At 42.5% G+C, this 21,007-nt stretch overlaps 1 protein-coding gene across 1 annotated transcript; it reads right to left on the bottom strand.

Moving 5' to 3' along the window:
• Positions 1 to 12,967: 12,967 nt before the first annotated feature.
• On the bottom strand, positions 12,968 to 20,884 carry LOC139380239 (MIT, microtubule interacting and transport, domain containing 1). The gene is made up of 7 exons (XM_071122775.1): positions 20,371 to 20,884; positions 20,194 to 20,295; positions 19,721 to 19,857; positions 19,445 to 19,531; positions 14,086 to 14,198; positions 13,859 to 13,919; positions 12,968 to 13,734 (listed from the first exon to the last, which is right to left on the bottom strand). Exons 1-7 carry the CDS (start codon positions 20,507 to 20,509, stop codon positions 13,639 to 13,641), a joined length of 735 nt encoding a protein of 244 aa, XP_070978876.1. The 5' UTR covers positions 20,510 to 20,884; the 3' UTR covers positions 12,968 to 13,638.
• Between the last annotated feature and the right edge of the window lie 123 nt (positions 20,885 to 21,007).

The following is a 21,007-nucleotide window of genomic DNA, read 5'->3' on the forward strand; positions in this document are numbered from 1 at the left end:
AGAGAGAGAGAGAGAGAGACCGAGAGAGAGAGAGAGAGAGAGAGAGCAAGAGAGAAGCCAGAGAATATTACATTAGTAGCACACTGTGGCCCACTGCGCTAAGCTCCTTATGAAACACTAACCTGATTTTAGGCCCAGAAATGAGGAGAGAGAGAAAAAAATAAAGCTGCAGTTGGAAATAGTACATTTACACATTACCACCACAAGACCACAATGCACTGGGGTGGGCTGGGCCAACCATAGACAGACACAGGGGTGTGATTTGAAGAAAGATAGAGAGAGTGTGTGTGTGTGTGTGTGTGTGTGTGTGTGTGTGTGAAGCCCTGCGCTGTTAACAATTAACAATGAGAAGCTTTCAGCTGAGTTTAAAGTTCCCTCCTTGGGCTAGCGTCATCAACACCTGGAGCCCATACTTTTCCACTTCATTTGCCAAGGGTTATTGACTTAACTTCTACAGGTGCGTCAATTTAAAATGAACTCCAATTGAGACTGTAGGAGATTTAACCTACTGGAACTGTTGTCATAGCTAGGACAATACATAGAGGCGCTGGGGATTTGCATGTCCACGCGTCAATCGCTCAGAGCTTTTGCATGCATGATCTTTCAGACGTGATAAAACAGTTTAGTTATTTACAGTTACAGTAAGCACAGTCCATATCAGTGTTGTGGCCAAGCCACTGTGTTGGGAGGAGAGAAGAGGGGCTCAGCCCTATGTTTCCCAACCTATGTTCCCTCAGCCCTATGTTCCCTCAGCCCTATATTCCCTCAGCCCTATGTTCCCTCAGCCCTATGGTCCCTCAGCCCTATGTTCCCTCAGCCCTATGTTCCCTCAGCCCTATGGTCCCTCAGCCCTATGGTCCCCCAGCCCTATGTTCCCTCAGCCCTATGGTCCCTCAGCCCTATGTTCCATCAGCCCTATGGTCCCTCAGCCCTATGGTCCCTCAGCCCTATGTTCCCTCAGCCCTATGTTCCCTCAGCCCTATGGTCCCCCAGCCCTATGTTCCCTCAGCCCTATGTTCCCTCAGCCCTATGTTCCCTCAGCCCTATGTTCCCTCAGCCCTATGTTCCCTCAGCCCTATGTTCCCTCAGCTCTATGTTCCCTCAGCCCTATGTTCCCTCAGCCCTATGGTCCCTCAGCCCTATGTTCCCTCAGCCCTATGGTCCCTCAGCCCTATGTTTTTCTAATTTGGCACACAGAAACTTGAGGCCATGAGTAAAAAATGTAGTAAAAGATAATGGCACCAATTGGCCTATAGGTGGCACTGTTATAAGGTGTCTCACTTAAACCCTCATATCCGCCACACTATTTGACCTAGAGACTTGAAACGTTGTATGTACAGTTGAAGACGGAAGTTTACATACACCTTAGCCAAATACATTTAAACTCATATGCTAACGATAAAATTCAGTATGTACAGTAGTCCCATGGTACATCTCTTAACTTAGTTTAATTTACGTGTACATTGAAATCCTTTGTAAATCCTCTCCACAATGGCTTATCAACTTGAAACATGTTAGGGTCATCAACGACATTACCACGATGAACCATGTTACGTTTGGCATTGATATCTTAAACAATAAGGAAACTATTAAGCATTCACTATTTTGACTATGTAAAGCTAACGCTTAAAATGATCATAACAAACTTCTTCTCATGGACTAAAAGTCAGATTCAGTTTGGACTCATCACAATAGTCTCTAAAGAGTTTGAGAAAATAACAGTGATGCTAAAAAATACTTCTTTACATGAACCACAGGACCAAATTACACCAAATTTGGAATGTGGGCACATGATACATGTCTTAACTTAGTTTAAGAAAATATAAGGGATTGGTCAGATGGCCGAGTTATTGACAAATCAAAAATCTGATTCTACATGTCTATTTATACCACTGTAAATCCACTCTACAGTGGCCTATCAACTTGGCACTTGTCAACACTATCATGGATGTCCATAAGATTAACCACACTGAATTTGGTATTGATATCTCAAAAAACAAGCTATTAGCAACTCATTCTTTGCATATGTAATGCTACTGCTCATAATCATCTGAAATCATCTTCTCCTCATGAACCATACGTCAGATTCACTACAGATTTTGTATTTAGACTCATTTCAGCATTCTTGAATGGTTTTGAGAATAAATAGTTGCTGCATTCAAATATGTCCGCACTGTACCTATAGATGCACTTTAGCACATATGCTAACGATAAAAATACTTTAAAATCTTCTCTTCAAGAACCATTAACCAGATTGACTCCAGATTTGGTATTTAGAATCAAAAAATGATTCTCTAATGAATTTGAGAATGATTCAAAGTCGGCCACGCAACACAACTAGATAGCACCATATCACACCAGGGCCATGAAAACTGAACTGACGGACATGACAATGATTACCTACTGCATTCAGAGATAACCAACCTACAGCACTAGACTAATCTTCACTTGCTTATGGTATTGTGAGATAAACATGTTATGCATTCACCTGATAGCACATCAATCCAATCAAAATCAAATCCCCAAAAATATTAGCATAAACGTATTTACCAGATGTTATTGCGGGTGTAGCGAAAATGTTTGTGTTCCTAGCTCCTAGTCGGAAGTTTACATACACCTTAGCCAAATACATTTATTCTCAGTTTATCACAATTCCTGACATTAATCCTAGTAAACATTCCCTGTCTTAGGTCAGTTAGGATCACCACTTTATTTTAAGAATGTGAAATATCAGAATAATAGTAGAGAGAATGATTTATTTCAGATTTAATTTATTTCATCACTTTCCCAGTGGGTCAGAAGTTTACATACACTCAATTAGCATTCAGTAGCATTGCCTTTAAATTGTTTCACTTGGGTCAAATGTTACGGGTAGCCTTCCACAAGCTTCCCACAATAAGTTGGGTGAATTTTGGCCCATTCCTCCTGACAGAGCTGGTGTAACTGAATCTGGTTTGTAGGCCTCCTTGCTCGCACATGCTTTTTCAGTTCTGCCCACACATTTTCTATAGGATTGAGGTCAGGGCTTTGTGATGGCCACTCCAATACCTTGACTTTGTTGTCCTTAAGCCATTTTGCCTCAACTTTGGAAGTATGCTTGGGGTCATTGTCCATTTGGAAGAGCCATTTGCAACCGAGCTTGATGCCATCTATTTTGTGAAGTGCACCAGTCCCTCATGCAGCAAAGCACATCCACAACATGATGCTGCCACCCCTATGCTTCACGGTTGGGATGGTGTTCTTCGGCTTGCAAGCCTCCCCCTTTCTCCTCCAAACATAACGATGGTCATTATGGCCAAACAGTTCTATTTTTGTTTCATCAGACCAGAGGACATTTCTCCAAAAAGTACAATCTTTGTCCCCACGTGCAGTTGCAAACCTTGGTCTGGCTTTTTTATGGTGGTTTTTCTTCCTTGCTGAGTGGCCTTTCATGTTATGTCGGTATAGCATATAACATATGTATGTTATGTCGGACTTGGTTTACTGTGGATATTGTCACAGCCGGACTGGGGACCCTCTCTGCGGGCCCCGAACTGGGGACCCTCGCTGCGGGCCCAGGACTGTGCACCCTCACTGCGGGCCTCGGACTGGGCACCCCCGTTGGAAACTCCCGACTGGAGGCCATCGCTGGAGGCTCCAGACTGGAGGCCGTCGCTGGAGGCTTCGTGCCATGGATCCTCACTGAAGGCTTCGTGCCATGGATCCTCACTGGAGGCTTCGTGCCATGGATCCTCACTGGAGGCTTCGTGCCATGGATCCTCACTGGAGGCTTCGTGCCATGGATCATCACTGGAGGCTTCGTGCCATGGATCCTCACTGGAGGCTTCGTGCCATGGATCATCAGTGGAGGCTTCTTGCCATGGATCATCACTGGAGTCTTTTTGCCATGGATCATCACTGGAGTCTTTTTGCCATGGATCATCACTGGAGGCTTCTTGCCATGGATCATCACTGGAGGCTTCGTGCCATGGATCATCACTGTAGGCTTCGTGCCATGGATCATCACTGGAGGCTTCGTGCCATGGATCATCACTGGAGGCTTCATGCCATGGATCATCACTGGAGGCTTCATGCCATGGATCATCACTGGACTGGAGAAACACACAGGAGGCCTGGCTCTGGGAGCAGGCACAGGACTCACCAGGCTGGGAAGACATACAGGAGGCCTGGTGCATGGGGCGGTCATCGGACACACTGGGCCTTGAAGGCGCACTGGAGGTCTCGAGCGCACAACCCGTTCTGGCTGGATGCCCACTTCCACCTGGCAAATGCGGGATGCTGGCACAGAGCACACCGGCCTGTGAATGCTCACTCGAGACACCCTGCGCATCACCCCATAACACGTTGCCTGACCAGTCACATGCTCCCCACGGTAAACATGGGGAGTTGGCTCAGGTCTAAACTCCAACTCCGCCAATCTCCCCGTGTGCTCCCCCCAAAAAACATTTTGGGAGCTGCGTCTCGGGCTTCCGTGACCGGGTCTTGTCCCCTGCCATTCTCTCCTCCCCGGTCCAGCTCGTCCTCCCGGGTTGGCGCACGCTGCTTGATCTTTTGGTGGTGGGTAGTTCTGTCACGGCCATCTTCCTGGAAGGAATAAGTGGACCAAAGTGCAGCGTGGTGAGCGTACATTTTAGTTTTTTATTTTAAAATGTCACCAACTTAACAACAAACTAAAGAAACAACCGTGAAGCTTACAGGGCCACAAACAAAGTTAACTACTCACACTAAAAGTAGGGAAAAAGGGCTACCTAAGTATGATTCCCAATCAGAGACAATGATAGACAGCTGTCCCTGATTGAGAACCATACCCGGCCAACACATAGAAACACAAATCATAGAAATAAAGGACATAGAATGCCCACCCAAATCACACCCTGACCAAACCAAAAAGAGACATAAAAAAGTCTCTCTAAGGTCAGGGCGTGACAGATATAGATACTTTTGTACCTATTTCCTCCAGCATCTTCACCAGGACCTTTGCTGTTGTTCTGGGATTGATTTGCACTTTCGCACCAAAGCACGTTCATCTCTAGGAGACAGAACGTGTCTCCTTCCTGAGCGATATGACGGCTGCGTGGTCACATGGTGTTTATACTTGTGTACTATTGTTTACACATAGGCTGTCATTGAAAATAAGAATGTGTTATTAACTGACTTGCCTAGTTGAATAAAGGTTAAAAATATATATAATAAATTGCCTGTCAGAAGCTTCTAACGCCATGACATCATTTTCTGGAATTTTCCAAGCTGTTTAAAGGCACAGTCAACTTTGTGTATGTAAACTTCTGACCCACTGGAATTGTGATACAATGTATTACACGTGAAATAATCTGTCTGTAAACAATTGTTTGAAAAATTACTTGTGTCATGCACAAAGTAGATGTCCTTACCGACTTGCCAAAATTACAGTTTGTTAACAAGAAATTTGTGGAGTGGTTGAAAAACTAGTTTTAATGATGCCAACCTAAGTGTATATAAACTTCCGACTTCAACTGTAGCTAACAATGCACAATTCACACAAATCTAAAAGTAAAAGAATGGAATTAAGAAAAATATAAATGTATTACGATGAGCAATGTCAGAGTCCGGAGAGTATATATACAATACCAGTCAAAAGTTTGAACACACCTACTGATTCAAGGGTTTTTCTTTATTTTACTATTTCCTATATTGTAGAATAATAGTGAAGACAACTAAACTATGAAATAACACATATGGAATCATGTAGCAACCAAAAAAGTGTTCAACAAATCAAAATATATTCTATATTTGAGATTCTTCAAAGTAGCCACCCTTTGCCTTGATGACAGATTTGCACACTCTTGGCTTTCTCTCAACCAGATTCATGAGTAATGCTTTTCCAACAGTCTTGAAGGAGTTCCCATATGTGCTGAGCACTTGCTGGCTACTTTTCCTTCACTCTGCGGTCCAACTCATCCCAAACCATCTCAATTGGGTTGAGGTTGGGTGATTGTGGAGGCCAGGTCATCTAATGCAGCACTCCATCACTCTCCTTTTTGGTCAAATAGCCCTTACACAGCCTGGAGGTGTGTTGGGTCATTGTCCTGTTGAAAATCATAAGATAGTCCCACTAAATGCAAACCAAATGGGATGGCGTATTGCTGCAGAATGCTGTGGTTGCCATGCTGGTTAAGTGTGCCTTGAACTCTAAATAAATTACAGACAGTGTTACCAGCAAAGCACTTCCACACCATCACACCTCCTCCTTGTTTCATGGTGGGAACCACACATGCGGAGATCATTCATTCACCTACTCTGCGTCTCACAAAGACACAGTTGGAACCAAAAATCTCAAATTTGGACTCATCAGACCAAAGGACAGATTTCCACCAGTCTAATATCCATTGCTTGTGTTTCTTGGCCCAAGCAAGTCTCTTCTTCTTATTGGTGTCCTTTAGTTGTGGATTCTTTTCAGCAATTAGACCATGAAGGCCTGATTCACGCAGTCTCCTCTGAACAGTTGATGTTGAGATGTGTGAGTTACTTGAACTCTGTAAAGCATTTATTTGGCCTGCAATCTGAGGTGCAACCCAAAAAACTATTATGAACTTATCCTCAGCAGCAGCAGAGGTAACTATGGGTTTTCCTTTCCTGTGGCGGTCCTCATGAGAGCCAGTTCCATCATAGCGCTTGATGGTTTTTGCGACTGCACTTGAAGTAACTTTCAATGTTCTTGAAATTCTCCGGATTGACTGACCTTCATGTCTTAAAGTAATGATGGACTGTCATTTCCCTTTGCTTATTTGAGCTGTTCTTGCCATAATATGGACTTGGTCTTTTACCAAATAGGGCTATATTCTGTATACCAACCCTACCTTGTCACAATACAACTGATTGGCTCAAACACATTATGAAGGAAAGAAATTCCACAAATGACATTTTAACAAGGCACACCTGTTAATTGAAATGCATTCCAGGTGAACACCTCTTGAAGCTGGTTGAGAGAATGCAAAGCTGTCATCAAGGCAAAGGGTGGCTACTTTGAAGAATATCAAATATAAACATATTTAGATTTGTTTAACACTGTTTTGGTTACTACATGATGCCAAATGTGTTATTTCACAGTTTTGATGTCTTCGCTATTATTCTACAATGTAGTAAATAGTAAAAAATAAAGAAAAACCCTGAAATGAGTAGGTGTGTCCAAGCATTTGACTGGTTCTGTGTGTGATGGGATGTATTGACATTTGTGGATAGAATGTGTAGTATATACAATGAGCCAGTCATAGCAGATGTAACAAATGTCATCAAGCTTTCATGGCTGGGATAAGTTATTTCCTCTTATGGCGCACAGCTTTAGGATAGTCTCGTTGAGAAAGATGTACGTTCCTCTTAAGATCTTGGCTCTTTCCAGAACAGAACAGGTCCCATGTTTCATGAGCTGAAATAAAATAATTTTTCCATACACACAAAAAGCTTATTTCTCTCAAATGTTGTGCACCAATTTGCGTACATCCCTGTTAGTGAGCATTTCTCCTTTGCCCGTATAATCCATCCACCTGACAGGTGTGGCATGTCAAGAAGATGATTAAACAGCCGGATCATTACACAGGTGCACCTTGTGCTGGGGACAATTATAAGGCACTCAGTTTTGTCAAACAACACAATGCCACAGTTGTCTAAAGTTTGAGGGAGCATGTAATTGACATGCTGACTGCAGGAATGTCCACCAGAGCTGTTGCCAGATAATTGAATGTTCATTTCTCTACCATAACGTTGTTTTAGAGAATTTGGTAGTACGTCCAACCGGCCTCACAACAGCAGACCAAGTGTAACCAAGCCATCCCAGGACCTCCACATCCGGCTTCTTCACCTGTGGGATGATCTGAGATGAGCCATCCGAACAGCTGAGAAACTGTGGGTTTGCACAACCAAATAATGTCTGCACAAACTGTCAGAAACCATCTCAGGGAAGTTCATCTGCGTGCTCGTCGTCCTCACCAGGGTCTTGACCTGACTGCAGTTTGGCGTTGTAACCGACATAAGTGAGCAAATGCTCACCTTTGATGGCCACTGGCACCCTGGAGAAGTGTGCTCTTTATGGATGAATCCGGCATTCAACTGTACCGGGCAGATGGTAGACAGTCTGCTTGGCCAAGATCTGCACACAATTCCTGGAAGCTGAAAATGTCCCAGTTCTTCCATGGCCTGCATACTCATCAGACATGTCACCTATTGAGCATGTTTGGGATGCTCTGAATCTAAGTGTACAACATCATATTCCAGTTCCCGCCAATATCCAGCAACTTCACACAGCCATTGAAGAGGAGTGGGGCAACATTCCACAGGACACAATCAACAGCCTGATGAACTGCGAAGGAGATGTTGTGCTGCATGAGGCAAATGGTGGTTACACCAGATACTGACAGGTTTTCTGATCCACGCCCATACATTTTCTTTTAAAGGTATCTGTGACAAACAAATGCATATCTGTATTTCCAGTCATGTGAAATCCATAGACTAGGGCCTAATTCATTTATTCCTATTAACTGATTTCCTTATTGTTGCAGGTTGCGTTTATATTTTTGTTCAGTGTAGTTCAACTAACACCAAATGACTGCAAAATGTAGTTAAACTAGTTGAACTACATGTAGTTCACTACATCCCAACTCTACCCACCCCCCCCCCCCCCCCCCCCCCATCAGAGTCAAAGACGAATCTCATCTGTCACTCAAAGATTTGCGGTGTTTTCCATGGGATTATATTTTCCTTCATTGCAGAACCTTGATGAGTACCACGCATATCGAGATTAAGGTCGGTTATAGATTTTAATCCATTTTCTGCAGGAACTCATGCAGACTGTTTCATTGAAACAAATATTTTCAAATTAAGCGTCGGCCGTGAACCTACTCAGTCAGCGCATTCGGAAAGTATTCAGACCCTTCCCATTTTTCAACATTTTGTTACGTTACAGCCTTATTCTATATTGGATTAAGTAAAAAAAATCCTCATCAATCTACACACAATACCCCATACTACCGTTCAAAAGTTTGGGGTCACCTTGAAATGTCCTTGTTTTTGAAAGAAAAGCAAAAAAAATTGGCAATTAAAATAACATCAAATTGATCAGAAATACAGTGTAGACATTGTTAATGTTGTAAATGACTACTGTAGCAGGAAACGGTTGATTTTTTTATGGAATATTTAAATAGGTGTACAGAGGCCCATAATCAGCAACCATTACTCCTGTGTTCCAATGGCATGTTGTGTTAGCTAATCCAAGTTTATCATTTTAAAAGGCTAATTGAATATTAAAAAAACATTTTGCAATTATGTTAGCACAGCTGAAAACTGTTGTTTGATTAAAGAAGCAAAAAAACTGGCCTTCTTGAGACTAGTTGAGTATCTAGAGCATCAGCATTTGTAGGTTTGATTACAGGCTCAAAATGGCCAGAAACAAAGAACTTTCTTCTGAAACTCGTCAATCTAATCTTGTTCTGAGAAATTAAGGCTATTCCATGCGAGAAATTGCCAAGAAACTAAAGATCTCGTACAACGCTGTGGACTTAATCTTTTCTTTTTATTAGCCAGTCTGAGATATGGCTTTTTCTTTGCACTCCGCCTAGAAGGCCAGCATCCCGGAGTCGCCTCTTCACTGTTGACGTTGAGACTAGCCTTTATTTCTCAGGACAAGAATAGACTGATGAGATTCAGAAGAAAGGACTTTGTTTCTAGCCATTTTGAGCCATTTCGAACCCACAAATGCTGATGCTCCAGATACTCAACTAGTGTCACGTTCTGACCATAATTCTTTTGTGTTTTCTTTGTTTTAGTGTTGGTCAGGACGTGAGCTGAGTGGGCATTCTATGTTGTGTGTCTAGTTTTCCCATTTCTATGTTTGGCCTGATATGGTTCTCAATCAGAGGCAGGTGTTAGTCATTGTCTCTGATTGGGAACCATATTTAGGTAGCCTGTTTTGTGTTGGGTTTTGTGGGTGGTTGTCTTCTGTCTTTGTGTCTATGCACCCGATGGGACTGTTTCGGTTTTTCACATTTGTTGTTTTGTAGTGTTCACGTTTATTGTCTTTATTAAACATGTTGAACACTAACCAGGCTGCGCTTTGGTCCGATCCTTTGTCCACAGAAGAAAACCGTTACAGAACCACCCACCAACCAAAGACCAAGCGGTGTGGTAACAGGCAGCAGCAGCAGGAGAGGCAGCAGCAGCAGCAGCAGCAGCAGCAATGTCAGGACTCCTGGACGTGGGAGAAAATCCTAGAGGGGAGAGGACCCTGGGCTAAGCCAGGGGAATATTGCCGACCCAAAGTGCAGCAGGAGAAGCAGCGGCAGCAGGAGAGGCAGCAGCAGCAGCAGCAATGTCAGGATTCCTGGACATGGGATGACGTTTTGGATGGCAAGGGTTGCTACACATGGGAGATCCTGGCATGTAGGGATCGCCTACCATGTGAACAAGTGGAGGCAGCGAGGAGAGCAGAGGCAGCCGGAGAGAGGAGCCAACGATACGAGGGAACACGACTGGCAAGGAAGCCCGAGAGGCAGCCCCAAAAATGTATTGGGGGGAGGCACACAGGGAGTGTGGCTAAGCCAGGTAGGAGACCTGTGCCAACTTACTGTGCTTACCGGAGAGCGAGAGGGACCAGGCAGGCACCGTGTTATGCTGTGGAGCGCACAGTGTCTCCAATGCGGGTGCATAGCCCGGTGCGGTACATTCCAGCTCCTTGTATCAACCGGGCTAGAGTGGGCGTCGAGCCAGGTAAGGTTGGGCAGGCTCGGTGCTCAAGAGCTCCAGTGCACCTGCACGGTCCGGTCTATCCAGTGCCACCTCCACGCACCAGCCCTCCGGTGACAACCACCAAGGTTCTTCGTAGAGCTGGCCGCCCTGACAAACTGAGCAATCGGGGGAGAAGGGCCTTGGTCAGGGAGGTGATGGTCACTCTGACAGATCTCCGAGTTCCTCTATGGAGATGGGATAACCTTCCAGAAGGACAACCAGCTCTGCAGCACTCCACCAATCAGGCCTTTATTGTAGAGTGGCCAGACAGAAGCAACTCTTCAGTAAAAGGAACATGACAGCCCACTTGGCGTTTGCCGAAAGGCACCTAAAGGACTCTCAGACCAAGAGAAACAAGATTCTCTGGTCTGATGAAACTAAGATGAAACTTTTTGGCCTGAATGCCAAGCGTCATGTCTGGAGGAAACCTGGCATCATCCCTACGGTGAAGCATGGTGGTGGCAGCATCATGCTGTGGGGATGTTTTTCAGCGGCAGGGACTGGGAGACTAGTCAGGTTCGAGGGAAAGATGAACGGAGCATTAACATGTCAGCATTGTTATGTTTTCATGTCCAGATGCTGTCCTGTCCTGTTCCATGGGTATGTCATTTTATGCTAAACATTTTTTAAAGAGGCAGATCTTTAAGACGTGAAGGTCAATCAATCAGGAACATTTCAAGAACTTTGAAAGTTTTGTCAAATGCAGTCACAAAAACCCTCATGCACTATGATGAAACTGGCTCTCATGAGGACCGCCACAGAAAAGGAAGACCCATAGTTACCTCTGCTGCAGAGGATAAGTTCATTAGTTAACAGCCTCAGAAATTGCAGCCCAAATAAATGCTTCAGAGTTCAAGTAAAAGACACATCTCAACATCAACTGTTCAGAGGAAACCGTGTGAATCAGGCCTTCATGGCCGAATTGCTGCAAAGAAACCACAACTAAAGGACACCAATAAGAAGAAGACTTGCTTGGGCCAAGAAACACGAGCAATGGACATTAGACTGGTGGAAATCTGTCCTTTGATCTGATGAGTCCAAATTTGAGATTTTTGGTTCCAACCGCCTTGTCATAAAGAGAAACCCTTGAATGAGTAGGTGTGTCCCAACTTTAGACTGGTACAGCATGTAAATAAGATATTTCCGTTTTTTAATTTGAATACATTTGCAAAAATGTCAAAAAAAATGTTTTTGCTTGTGTGTAGATTTATGAGGGGGGTAAATATTTTAATCAATTTAAGAATAAGGCTTTAATGTAACAACATGTGGAAAAAGTCAAGGGGCCTGAATACTTTCCTTATTCACTGGACATATGAAATGTATTACATTTAGTAATGATCTATGTAGTCTATTTGTACTAGATCTCTAATTATTGTCATTGCTCATTATACCTTCACATTTTAAATAGAGCATTTGGAAATGGAGACCAATGTCTAGACTGTTCAGTCAGTTCAGTTCACCTTGATGAATGTTGGCCATACGGTAGGTAATGTCAAGCTCATGAAACACGAGAAGGTAATTTATCTGTAGAGGACTACTCGGTACCCTATTTGAATGGGATAAAGTAATTCAGTTTGTGATATACAGTGTTTTTTTAAAACCTATTTGCATTTATATATTATGGCAGCCAAAAAGTTGTTATCATACTTACTGTACGGACGTGGCTGGTGTTGAAGATGAATTAACCCAAATGTCATACTATTAGTGGTGCCTGGATGGGGGCTCACAGCTGTGTCACTGTCAGTTCACGACCTACACTTCGAGGCTATAGCATAATAGCATACTAGTACTGCTTGCGAGCGACCACTGCTGTCCTCCGTCCAACGTTTACTATTCTCCAATCTTAACAGGACTAACCCTTAGTCTACTGCAAACAACGTCAAATCAGATCGACCAAAAAATTATAAACTGATCAAATCCACCAGTCTAAGCACCAGTAAAAATTATAAATAATTAATTATATTACGTTATCATAGGTTAACACCCAGGGATTATATTTTGGCTTCCCTCCAGTCTAAAATGTCATATCGTTATAATATTTTTACAATTCTAGGGTTATTGTAAGGTGGACGAACTTCAATGTCCACTAGATGGCGCCATGTACAGTACCAGTCAAAAGTTTGGACACAGGTATTCTTTCAGAGATTTTCCTTGTAACTATTTTCTCCATTGTAAAATAATAGTGAAGACATCAAAAATAATCCAAATATATATACAAATCAAAATATATTTTATATTTGAGATTCTACAAAGTAGCCACCCTTTGCCTTGAAGACAGCCTTGCACACTCTTGGCATTCCTTCAACCAGCTTCACCTGGAATGCTTTTCAAACAGTCTTGAAGGAGTTTGCACACATGCTGAGCACCTGTTGGCTGCTTTTCCTTCACGCTGTGTCCAAACTTTTGACTGGTACTTTACTTTCACAAAATGAAATGAAAACAATCAGTTTCCAGACATTCTGAGAATTCTAAATGTTATGTACACTTTTAATGAATATGCATGTTTAATTTTAAAAAATCAGGTGAAGAAAAGATTCAGAAACGACCAAACTATCATTTGGATCCACCATTCAGGTCCAATGTCCTCAGATACACATAATAAGCATTAGGAGCCCCCCAAAAAACAACCCAGTCAGACCAAACTACATGATAGATCATGTAGACTTAAAAAAGGCACTTGGTATGTATTATACAGGTACACACACACACACACACACACACACACACTGGACAGAGGGGGAGACATTTAGATTGAGAGCCCCTCTGTTCCAATAGGCCTATCCACACTTGCATTTAACTTACAATAGAGCAATGTATTGGACATGCGTTCTAAGTGGTATGCTACTGTGCATATTGGTGTAGCCATAGACTCCAGTTCCAAAGGTGTTATAATGTCTTAGTGTGTTTGCTGTGAAAGATATCCACTGTGGTCTCCTGGCACTGCCTCAGGTCATAGTCACAGTAGCCGATGGAGAAACGACCCTGGGGGAGAGAAAAAACATTGAATAAATACTACCGGATTATTATTCTGTTGGTTCTATATTTTTGACAATATAAAGTTAAGACTGAACGTAGAGGGGAGAAATATCCCTGGTTGAAGTCTCGCCTTTGGTTTCTTGAAGTAATCCAGTCCTCTTCCTATCTTGATGATCCAGCCGTTGTCAAACCTTAGGGGATCATCATCATCATCATGCTTATAAAACCTACATAAATCAAAGACTCTATAATGTGCATGCGCCGTATGGTGCATTAAAGACCTCATTCAACCTAAGCCGCTGATGCCACTGATGCATTCTGCGTGTGGAAATGGATTGATTGAAATTGATGGTGTACCTGATCTCCCTGTCGTGAAAAGTGGAGTACTGGAGGTCCAGACACACATCCTGGCTCTGTAGACTCTGTTTGAGCTCTGACAGAGCACTGGCCTGCTGAGAAGAATTGTCCCCCTGCAACACACACAGACAGGTGGATTAGGGAAACAACACACGAGATACAGTAAGTAGCTTGGCATTTGGAGTAGGTTTATACCTGTACAATAAATAGCCCTAAAGAAAACAAATGGAGCAACTAAGCTATAGACCTCTTACTACCAGTTCAAACTTCTGCAATACAAATAATCAGTTGTGGCATTGATTGATAATGATATCGATGCTATTGGTACTATATCTGAGTGTTTAACATATTTTCTGTCCTCAGAGTTGGTCATTTTAAGGGATTTTAATCTGGATTGTCTATCCCCGGCCTCAGATCAATTTAAGAGTATATGCATTGATTTGAACCTGACACAATTGATCTCAAAACCCACACGGATAAAATGTGAAAAACCCTTTTAACTCTTCATTGATTGATTTAATTCTTACTAATAACCCCCATAAATATTGGTCTAGTGGAGTACTTGCATTCGATCTCAGTGATCATTGTCCCATAGTATGTATTAGAGATACGAAACAGCAAAACACTAGTAATCCTTGTTTAATTAAGAAGATACATTTTTAAAAGTTCTGCTCTAGGGTTTCTACATGACGTGTTCTACTCTGATTAAGGAGCTGTCTCCTGTATTCCTGACCAGGAGTTGGCTCTAGAAAATGTATATTCCATATTTATTCCTCTGGCAGATAAACATGTCCCTTTTAAACAATTCAGAGTCAAAGATAGAAAACCAAGGATTCGATCTTCTGCGTTATCTGAGCTCATTCAGGTGCTTTTTATTTGAGAGAAACGGTGGTGTAGTTGACCCTGGTCTGTCGATTGCCTGCTCTTCCCTCTGCCAGCCTTTAGCTGACTTGACGGTTAACCCATCAACTTCTAGTGAATCTTTGTTTTCATTTCAACATTAACTATCTGTGACATGCTAGATGCCTTGCTTAAAATTAATGCAAAAAATAAATACATCTGGAGCTGATTTGCTTGATCCATTTTTGCTGCAGCTCTCTGACCCCCCGATTGCTGAATCATGAACCCATATTTTTAACCTGACGATTATATCTGTTACTATCCCCAAGGTTTGGAAGGCGGCCCATGTACTCCCCCTTCACAAAGGTGGTGACCCTTGTGACCTAAATAAATGATTGGCCTATTTCTAAACTTTCTTGCCTAGCGAAAATATTAGATTCCTTGATTAATTCTCAGCTAAGCTCTTTCTTTGAAATCTATTCTAAATGTACATCCATCAGGTTTTAGAGGGGTGGAACAGAGAAGGCTTAGTTGGTAGGCTAGCGGCCAATCCTCTAAAAAGGGCTTCTGTTTTTGAGATACCCCAACCCGAGGAACTGTATAACAACATACAACCATGTTTTTGGATGGTTTTATAAAAATATTTGACTGAAAAAGTGGTTAAATTCATAGATATTGTGACACACCCTCTTAACTCAAACAGTGCAGAATAATGCCTGTCTGGAGGGGGAGTGGGCCACATAAGCTCCTGTACCCCAATATTGCAAGTTCTGATATAGCTCCTATTCCTGCAATTATGTTAGGGGGGGCCCTCTAGATTTGACTCAAAATCCAACATGACTGCAACATTACCATTAAATGGTGGTTTAATCACCTGTATATATACACATTTTAAATAAGACATTTTTCAGATTTGACCTGACTATTTTTGTGTAATTCAACTATGTTAGGAATCCAATATGCCCACCATATACACTCAAACGCCTTTGTCTGGGTATATCTAAAAAAGTCAACAGACTGCTTGGCATGGCAACACCAAGTATTCCAAGTCACACGCCTCTTTGAGGATCAATGAGGCAACTGGGAGGCTCCAAATAAAGGAAATAGAATCCAACCCTGGACTCTGACACCTTCTGCCATGCTCTACAATTTGCCACCGCTGTGGTAGAACTTGCCCTTCCAGGGTTGGGCTCTTAAGTCACCTCCTTATCATTTAGAAGTGAGCTTTGATTCATTGCTAGACCAATATTTCCGCCTGCATCCAACCAACATGACCGTCCACTGGCTCACTGCATTTGTGATGCAAATTGGGATGCTCCGGTGCACTCTTATCCTGTTCGGGTTGAGCTGCCACATTGCTTCTTCCAGAAAATCATGTCCACCATCATGGCTGTCTGCCCTGGAGTTACTTGGACTTGGTGACATTGATGGTGTACGGGGAGGATGAAACCACACATGACAAGCGCATAAGGAAAGCTGTTCACCACCATGAACCAACAACCTGACACTCAATGACTAGAAATGTCATCAACTTAGTGGGCCTTCACATGTCATATGAATTGCACCTCTCCAATATCAATGCCAACCTGAATCTCCCAGAACTCTCCTGGATAAGCCTACTCCACCATCAGTCCTCCCCTCAGGCAGTTACTAGAGGCAGAGACACCATGGAACTGGACTGTCAGGAGGCCATTAAACAGCCAAAATGCCACCTGGAAATGGCTGGTGTGCAATGCCTTCATATGTAACTATTTTGCTGCCAACCCATGTGACACCTGAACTGGACTTGCATGTAAAGAATGATCTTTCATGCTGGGGTGACTCATGCACTGGTCTGGGAAACGGTGAAGTAATGTTTGGCAATTTTATTTATTTTATTTCACCTTTATTTAACCAGGTAGGCTAGTTGAGAACAAGTTCTCATTTACAACTGCGACCTGGCCAAGATAAAGCAAAGCAGTGCAACAAACAACAACACAGAGTTACACATGGAGTAAACAGTCAATAACACAATAGAGAAAAAAAGTATATATACAGTGTGCAAATTAGGTAAGATATGGGCAATAAATAGGCAATGGTGGCAAAATAATTACAATTTAGCAATTAAACACTGAAGTGACAGATGTGCAGAAGATGAATGTGCAAGTAGAGATACTGGGGTGCAAAGGAGCAAAAAAATAAATAACAGTATGGGGATGAGGTAGTTGGATCGGCTATTTAGATGAGCTATGTACAGATGCAGTGATCTGTGTGTGACCTGCTCTGACAGCTGGTGCTTAAAGTTAGTGAGGGAGATAGGGTCTCCAGCTTCAGTGATTTTTGCAATTCGTTCTAGTCATTGACAGCAGAGAACTGGAAGGAAAGGCAGCCAAAGGAAGAATTGGCTTTGGGGGTGACCAGTGAAATATACCTACTGGAGCGCGTGCTACGGGTGGGTGCTGCTATGGTGACCAGTGAGCTGAGATAAGGCAGGGCTTTACCTAGGAAAGACTTATAGATGATCTGGAGCCAGTGGGCCATGAACATATGCCAAACAAAAGGCACCATAGAATGGTAAAACTTGCTGTATGTGATTGTTTATGGTGGCTGGGGATTGACTGTGAAATAGTGGTCTTTGTGCTCCATGCTTGATCTGCTCCACCTCCTCTGCAACCCGTTTACTGTCCATCAAAGCCCAGGGATCATCTTCAAATGCATGCGTGTGTGGATCTGTGCTACGTCCCTCACAATGAACACTTCTTAGTTATAGTCTATGACCTAGCTATACTAAATAACCTCTACCATAACCTGAGGTCACTCTCCACCTCTCCTGCTGGTGCGTGCCCCAGTCCATAATCAATGCCAACCACCAACAGTTAATGTTAGCCAAATTATCATCCTAACTGACTTCCAAATGAATATATAAAAAATATGTAGGACGTGACCTGAATGACTTTTTAGCACATTCAACATAAACAACTCTGCACACAGGTCAATTATGTATTGGAAAGGTCTAAAGGCAAGTCTGTTTGTGACAGCCCTTTCACAGACTCCCCTTCACAACCAGACAACCAATCATTCCACTACTCGAGTTACCCCAGCAGCATTCAGGCTGGGATAACATTCCAATTAGTCAATTGGTCTCTTTGGTATGCAAGCTGCATCTGCAGACTGCCTATACTGAACTGTAGAAATGGAAACTGATCACCCCACAGCTCCAATACCATGCCAGCCATACAGGAAGGATACTGGCCTTGTCGCTGCAGCATGTCTAGAATGACCAGTTAGCTGTGCGAGCTGGTCAGACCCCAAAACAACAACCACCACTGGCTGCTTTGTCTCCTCACCCTGTAAGGACACTCACATCCTGGTCACCTCAAAGACTGAATCAACATCGCACACTTTGTTTTAGTTGGGAAAAGAAGGTTGTACATATACAATACTAGAGTAGCTGACTGTTGTATTATGGTTGCGTTCCTGTAACGCTACGGTGTGCTTGTGTCGTAAAAGGCTTTTTATTATTTTTGTGGAATTGCCCAATGTTGATATGTTGTAAGTGTTTGAATGAGATTAAAACATGAACACGTTTAAACATGAGTTGGCTTTGGCTATTCAAACCAACAGAAGCATGGCAGTGACACTCATAGTCCTAGATATACCAAGAGCCTTATGAAACCATTTTAAAAGACAGAATAACACAGAACAAAATGAACAAGGGCTACTTGTATGGAGGCAAAGGTGATTGAGTGTAATCATGTTGGCCATATTGTATTCAGCATTAAATTGATTCACAACAGTCTTTATAGACATGAGTGTTGTACACAATTCTGAAAAAATGTCTAATTTACAAAATATAAAGATAATCTGTGATGGCCCCCTGACTTAGTTGCAAGAATAGGGGCAAAATATATTTTTTAAATCCTTTAAGGAACCTTGGAGACAAAAAATATATATATTTCAATGTCTGTGTCCACATGTTTTCCTTAAGAGCCAATTACAATAGCCACAACATCAATTAAACGTGTAACTGTGTGCATTTTCATCAGGCAGGACCATACAGCACTGAATGAGTGCACATTTATTTGGCTTGGAAAGTTGTCTATTGAACAGAGACCAAAAAGTGTTCATCATAAATATTCATAGTTAATATTTCTGCCTATCGCATGTGTTTTTAACAGATCTACATTTTCAAAATGCTTTAAGATATCCTAATGTTGTGTGTTTCTGTATGTAGGGCATACAATTGACAATTTGTATTCCAAATTTGAGCAATATCAGAACTTGCAATATTGGGGTACAGGAGCGTATGTGGCCCACTCCTCCTCCAGCCAGGCATTATTCTGCACTGTTTGAGTTAAGAGGGTTTGTCACAATATCTATCAATTTAACCACTTTTGCAAGGAACATATTTTTATACAAACATCCATTTCATATATGGAACACCTGAGAGATATAGAAAAACATGGCTGTGTTTTGTTACACCTCAGGTAGGGGTATCTCAACATTTTGTGGGCCTTGCCACTAGCCTACAGTTAGTTACCTCTTCCTGAGAGGTCAGGAGGTGAATCCTCTTCACCTTACAGCTGGCCTTCAGCAGCATCTCACAGAACCTCAGGAAGTTATACAGCTAAGAGGGCAGAAGGGTCAAAGTCAAGATCTCATGACTAAACCAGCATGGCAATGGCATCCAAGGCAGATTCCACTATCATACTAATAGACAAACCAGCTTTTGAGGGAGCATAACACCCAGAGGTAATAGTACCTTTCTGCAGTATATCATTTGATTAATGTGTTTGATAGTGTACAGGTAAATTACCTGGTGAATATGTCGGATGTAAGGGTCCTCCACCCAGACCTCAGTCACCCCCTCGGTGACGTAAGGCCTGAACAGAACCTCGTAACTATAGCCTGTAGCATCATCTGCTATCCTGATCTGCTCATGGTACTTCCCCTCTGAGTGGGAGAGGAGTTGAGAGAGGGAGGGATAAGAAGGGAAAGAGGCAGAGATAGGCAGTATTTCTGTTACATGCATTTGAAATACACTGAACAAAAATATAAATGCAACATTTTAAGTGTTGGTCGCATGTTTCATGACCTGAAATAAATGTTTGGCCGGCTACTTGCAAATTTATTTTTTGTATCTTTAATTACAAAATACATGTATTTTAATACATTGGTCTTTAGTCTATTTTGTAATTAATGCTCATCCCTGGAAGAAGGAATAAGAGGAAGGCAGTAGTAAGGTGCCTTCCTTTGGGAAAGTGACATCAGTTCTCTGAGATCCATTACCTTCTTTTAGTTGGTTGACATGGACTTTGATCTGTTCTGCTCGGTCCATGTAGCTCTTTATCTTCTGTCTGTAGTGGACTTTCTTCGAGTCATCTTTTACAGCTGTGGACAGATGAGTAGATCAGTAAAACAGATGTCACCCTCATACCCCTGTGACTGTGACAGTGTGTGTGTTACCTTTCAGCACGTCCATCAGTAGCTGGATCCCCTCCTGGTAGCACACTAGCGACTCCTGGAAGCGCGCGCTCTGGTCCAGCTCCACGGCTCGTTTCAGGACGGAGATGGCAGAGGTCTCCATACCAGGGACTTGCGTCATGGTTCACTATCTGGTAAAAATGGACTGAGATTTTGAGTTCAATGTGTCAAGTTGTGGATATTTGTAATTCACCTGGTTAGAGTATGCCATAGACGGCAAAGGAGTATGCACATGCTTCGTCCGTCTACAGCTCAGCGACAGGAATATTAAATTCGTCTGAGTCAGCTTGAGGTATCAAGTCTTCTTTGGCACAGCTTCAGAGGCAATACAATGCATCAGTAAACCCTTCTTAAACTCCTCATGCTTAGATTATATATACATCGGATGACGAGATTTCATTCCATTAATTCAAACGTAAATCTGATCAAAATCATCCTCTCATGCCACTAACTTCCTGATGTTGGTTTGTTTGCTGGCTCGTATAAAGGTACGCATGAATAATAATTCCCCTGAGCAACATATCCACGGAAGTGAAAATGCCTAAATTAAATATAAATGAATTAATTCTGGAATACACATGTAAAAAATGTTGTCAAACCATATAGTTAATCATACAAT

This window comes from Oncorhynchus clarkii, chromosome 22 (genome assembly GCF_045791955.1).
Source record: "Oncorhynchus clarkii lewisi isolate Uvic-CL-2024 chromosome 22, UVic_Ocla_1.0, whole genome shotgun sequence".
NCBI lineage: Eukaryota > Metazoa > Chordata > Actinopteri > Salmoniformes > Salmonidae > Oncorhynchus > Oncorhynchus clarkii.

What these genes read in the sequence shown, in the direction of transcription:
- LOC139380239 (XM_071122775.1), bottom strand. Translation starts at nt 20,509, where the DNA reads ATGACGCAAGTCCCTGGTATGGAGACCTCTGCCATCTCCGTCCTGAAA. An exon ending in TGTCAACCAACTAAAAGAAG is followed by an intron (nt 19,858 to 20,193) that starts GTAATGGATCTC and finishes TCTCCCACTCAG; the next exon opens with AGGGGAAGTACCATGAGCAG. An exon ending in TCCTGACCTCTCAGGAAGAG is followed by an intron (nt 14,199 to 19,444) that starts GTAACTAACTGT and finishes TGTGTGTTGCAG; the next exon opens with GGGGACAATTCTTCTCAGCA.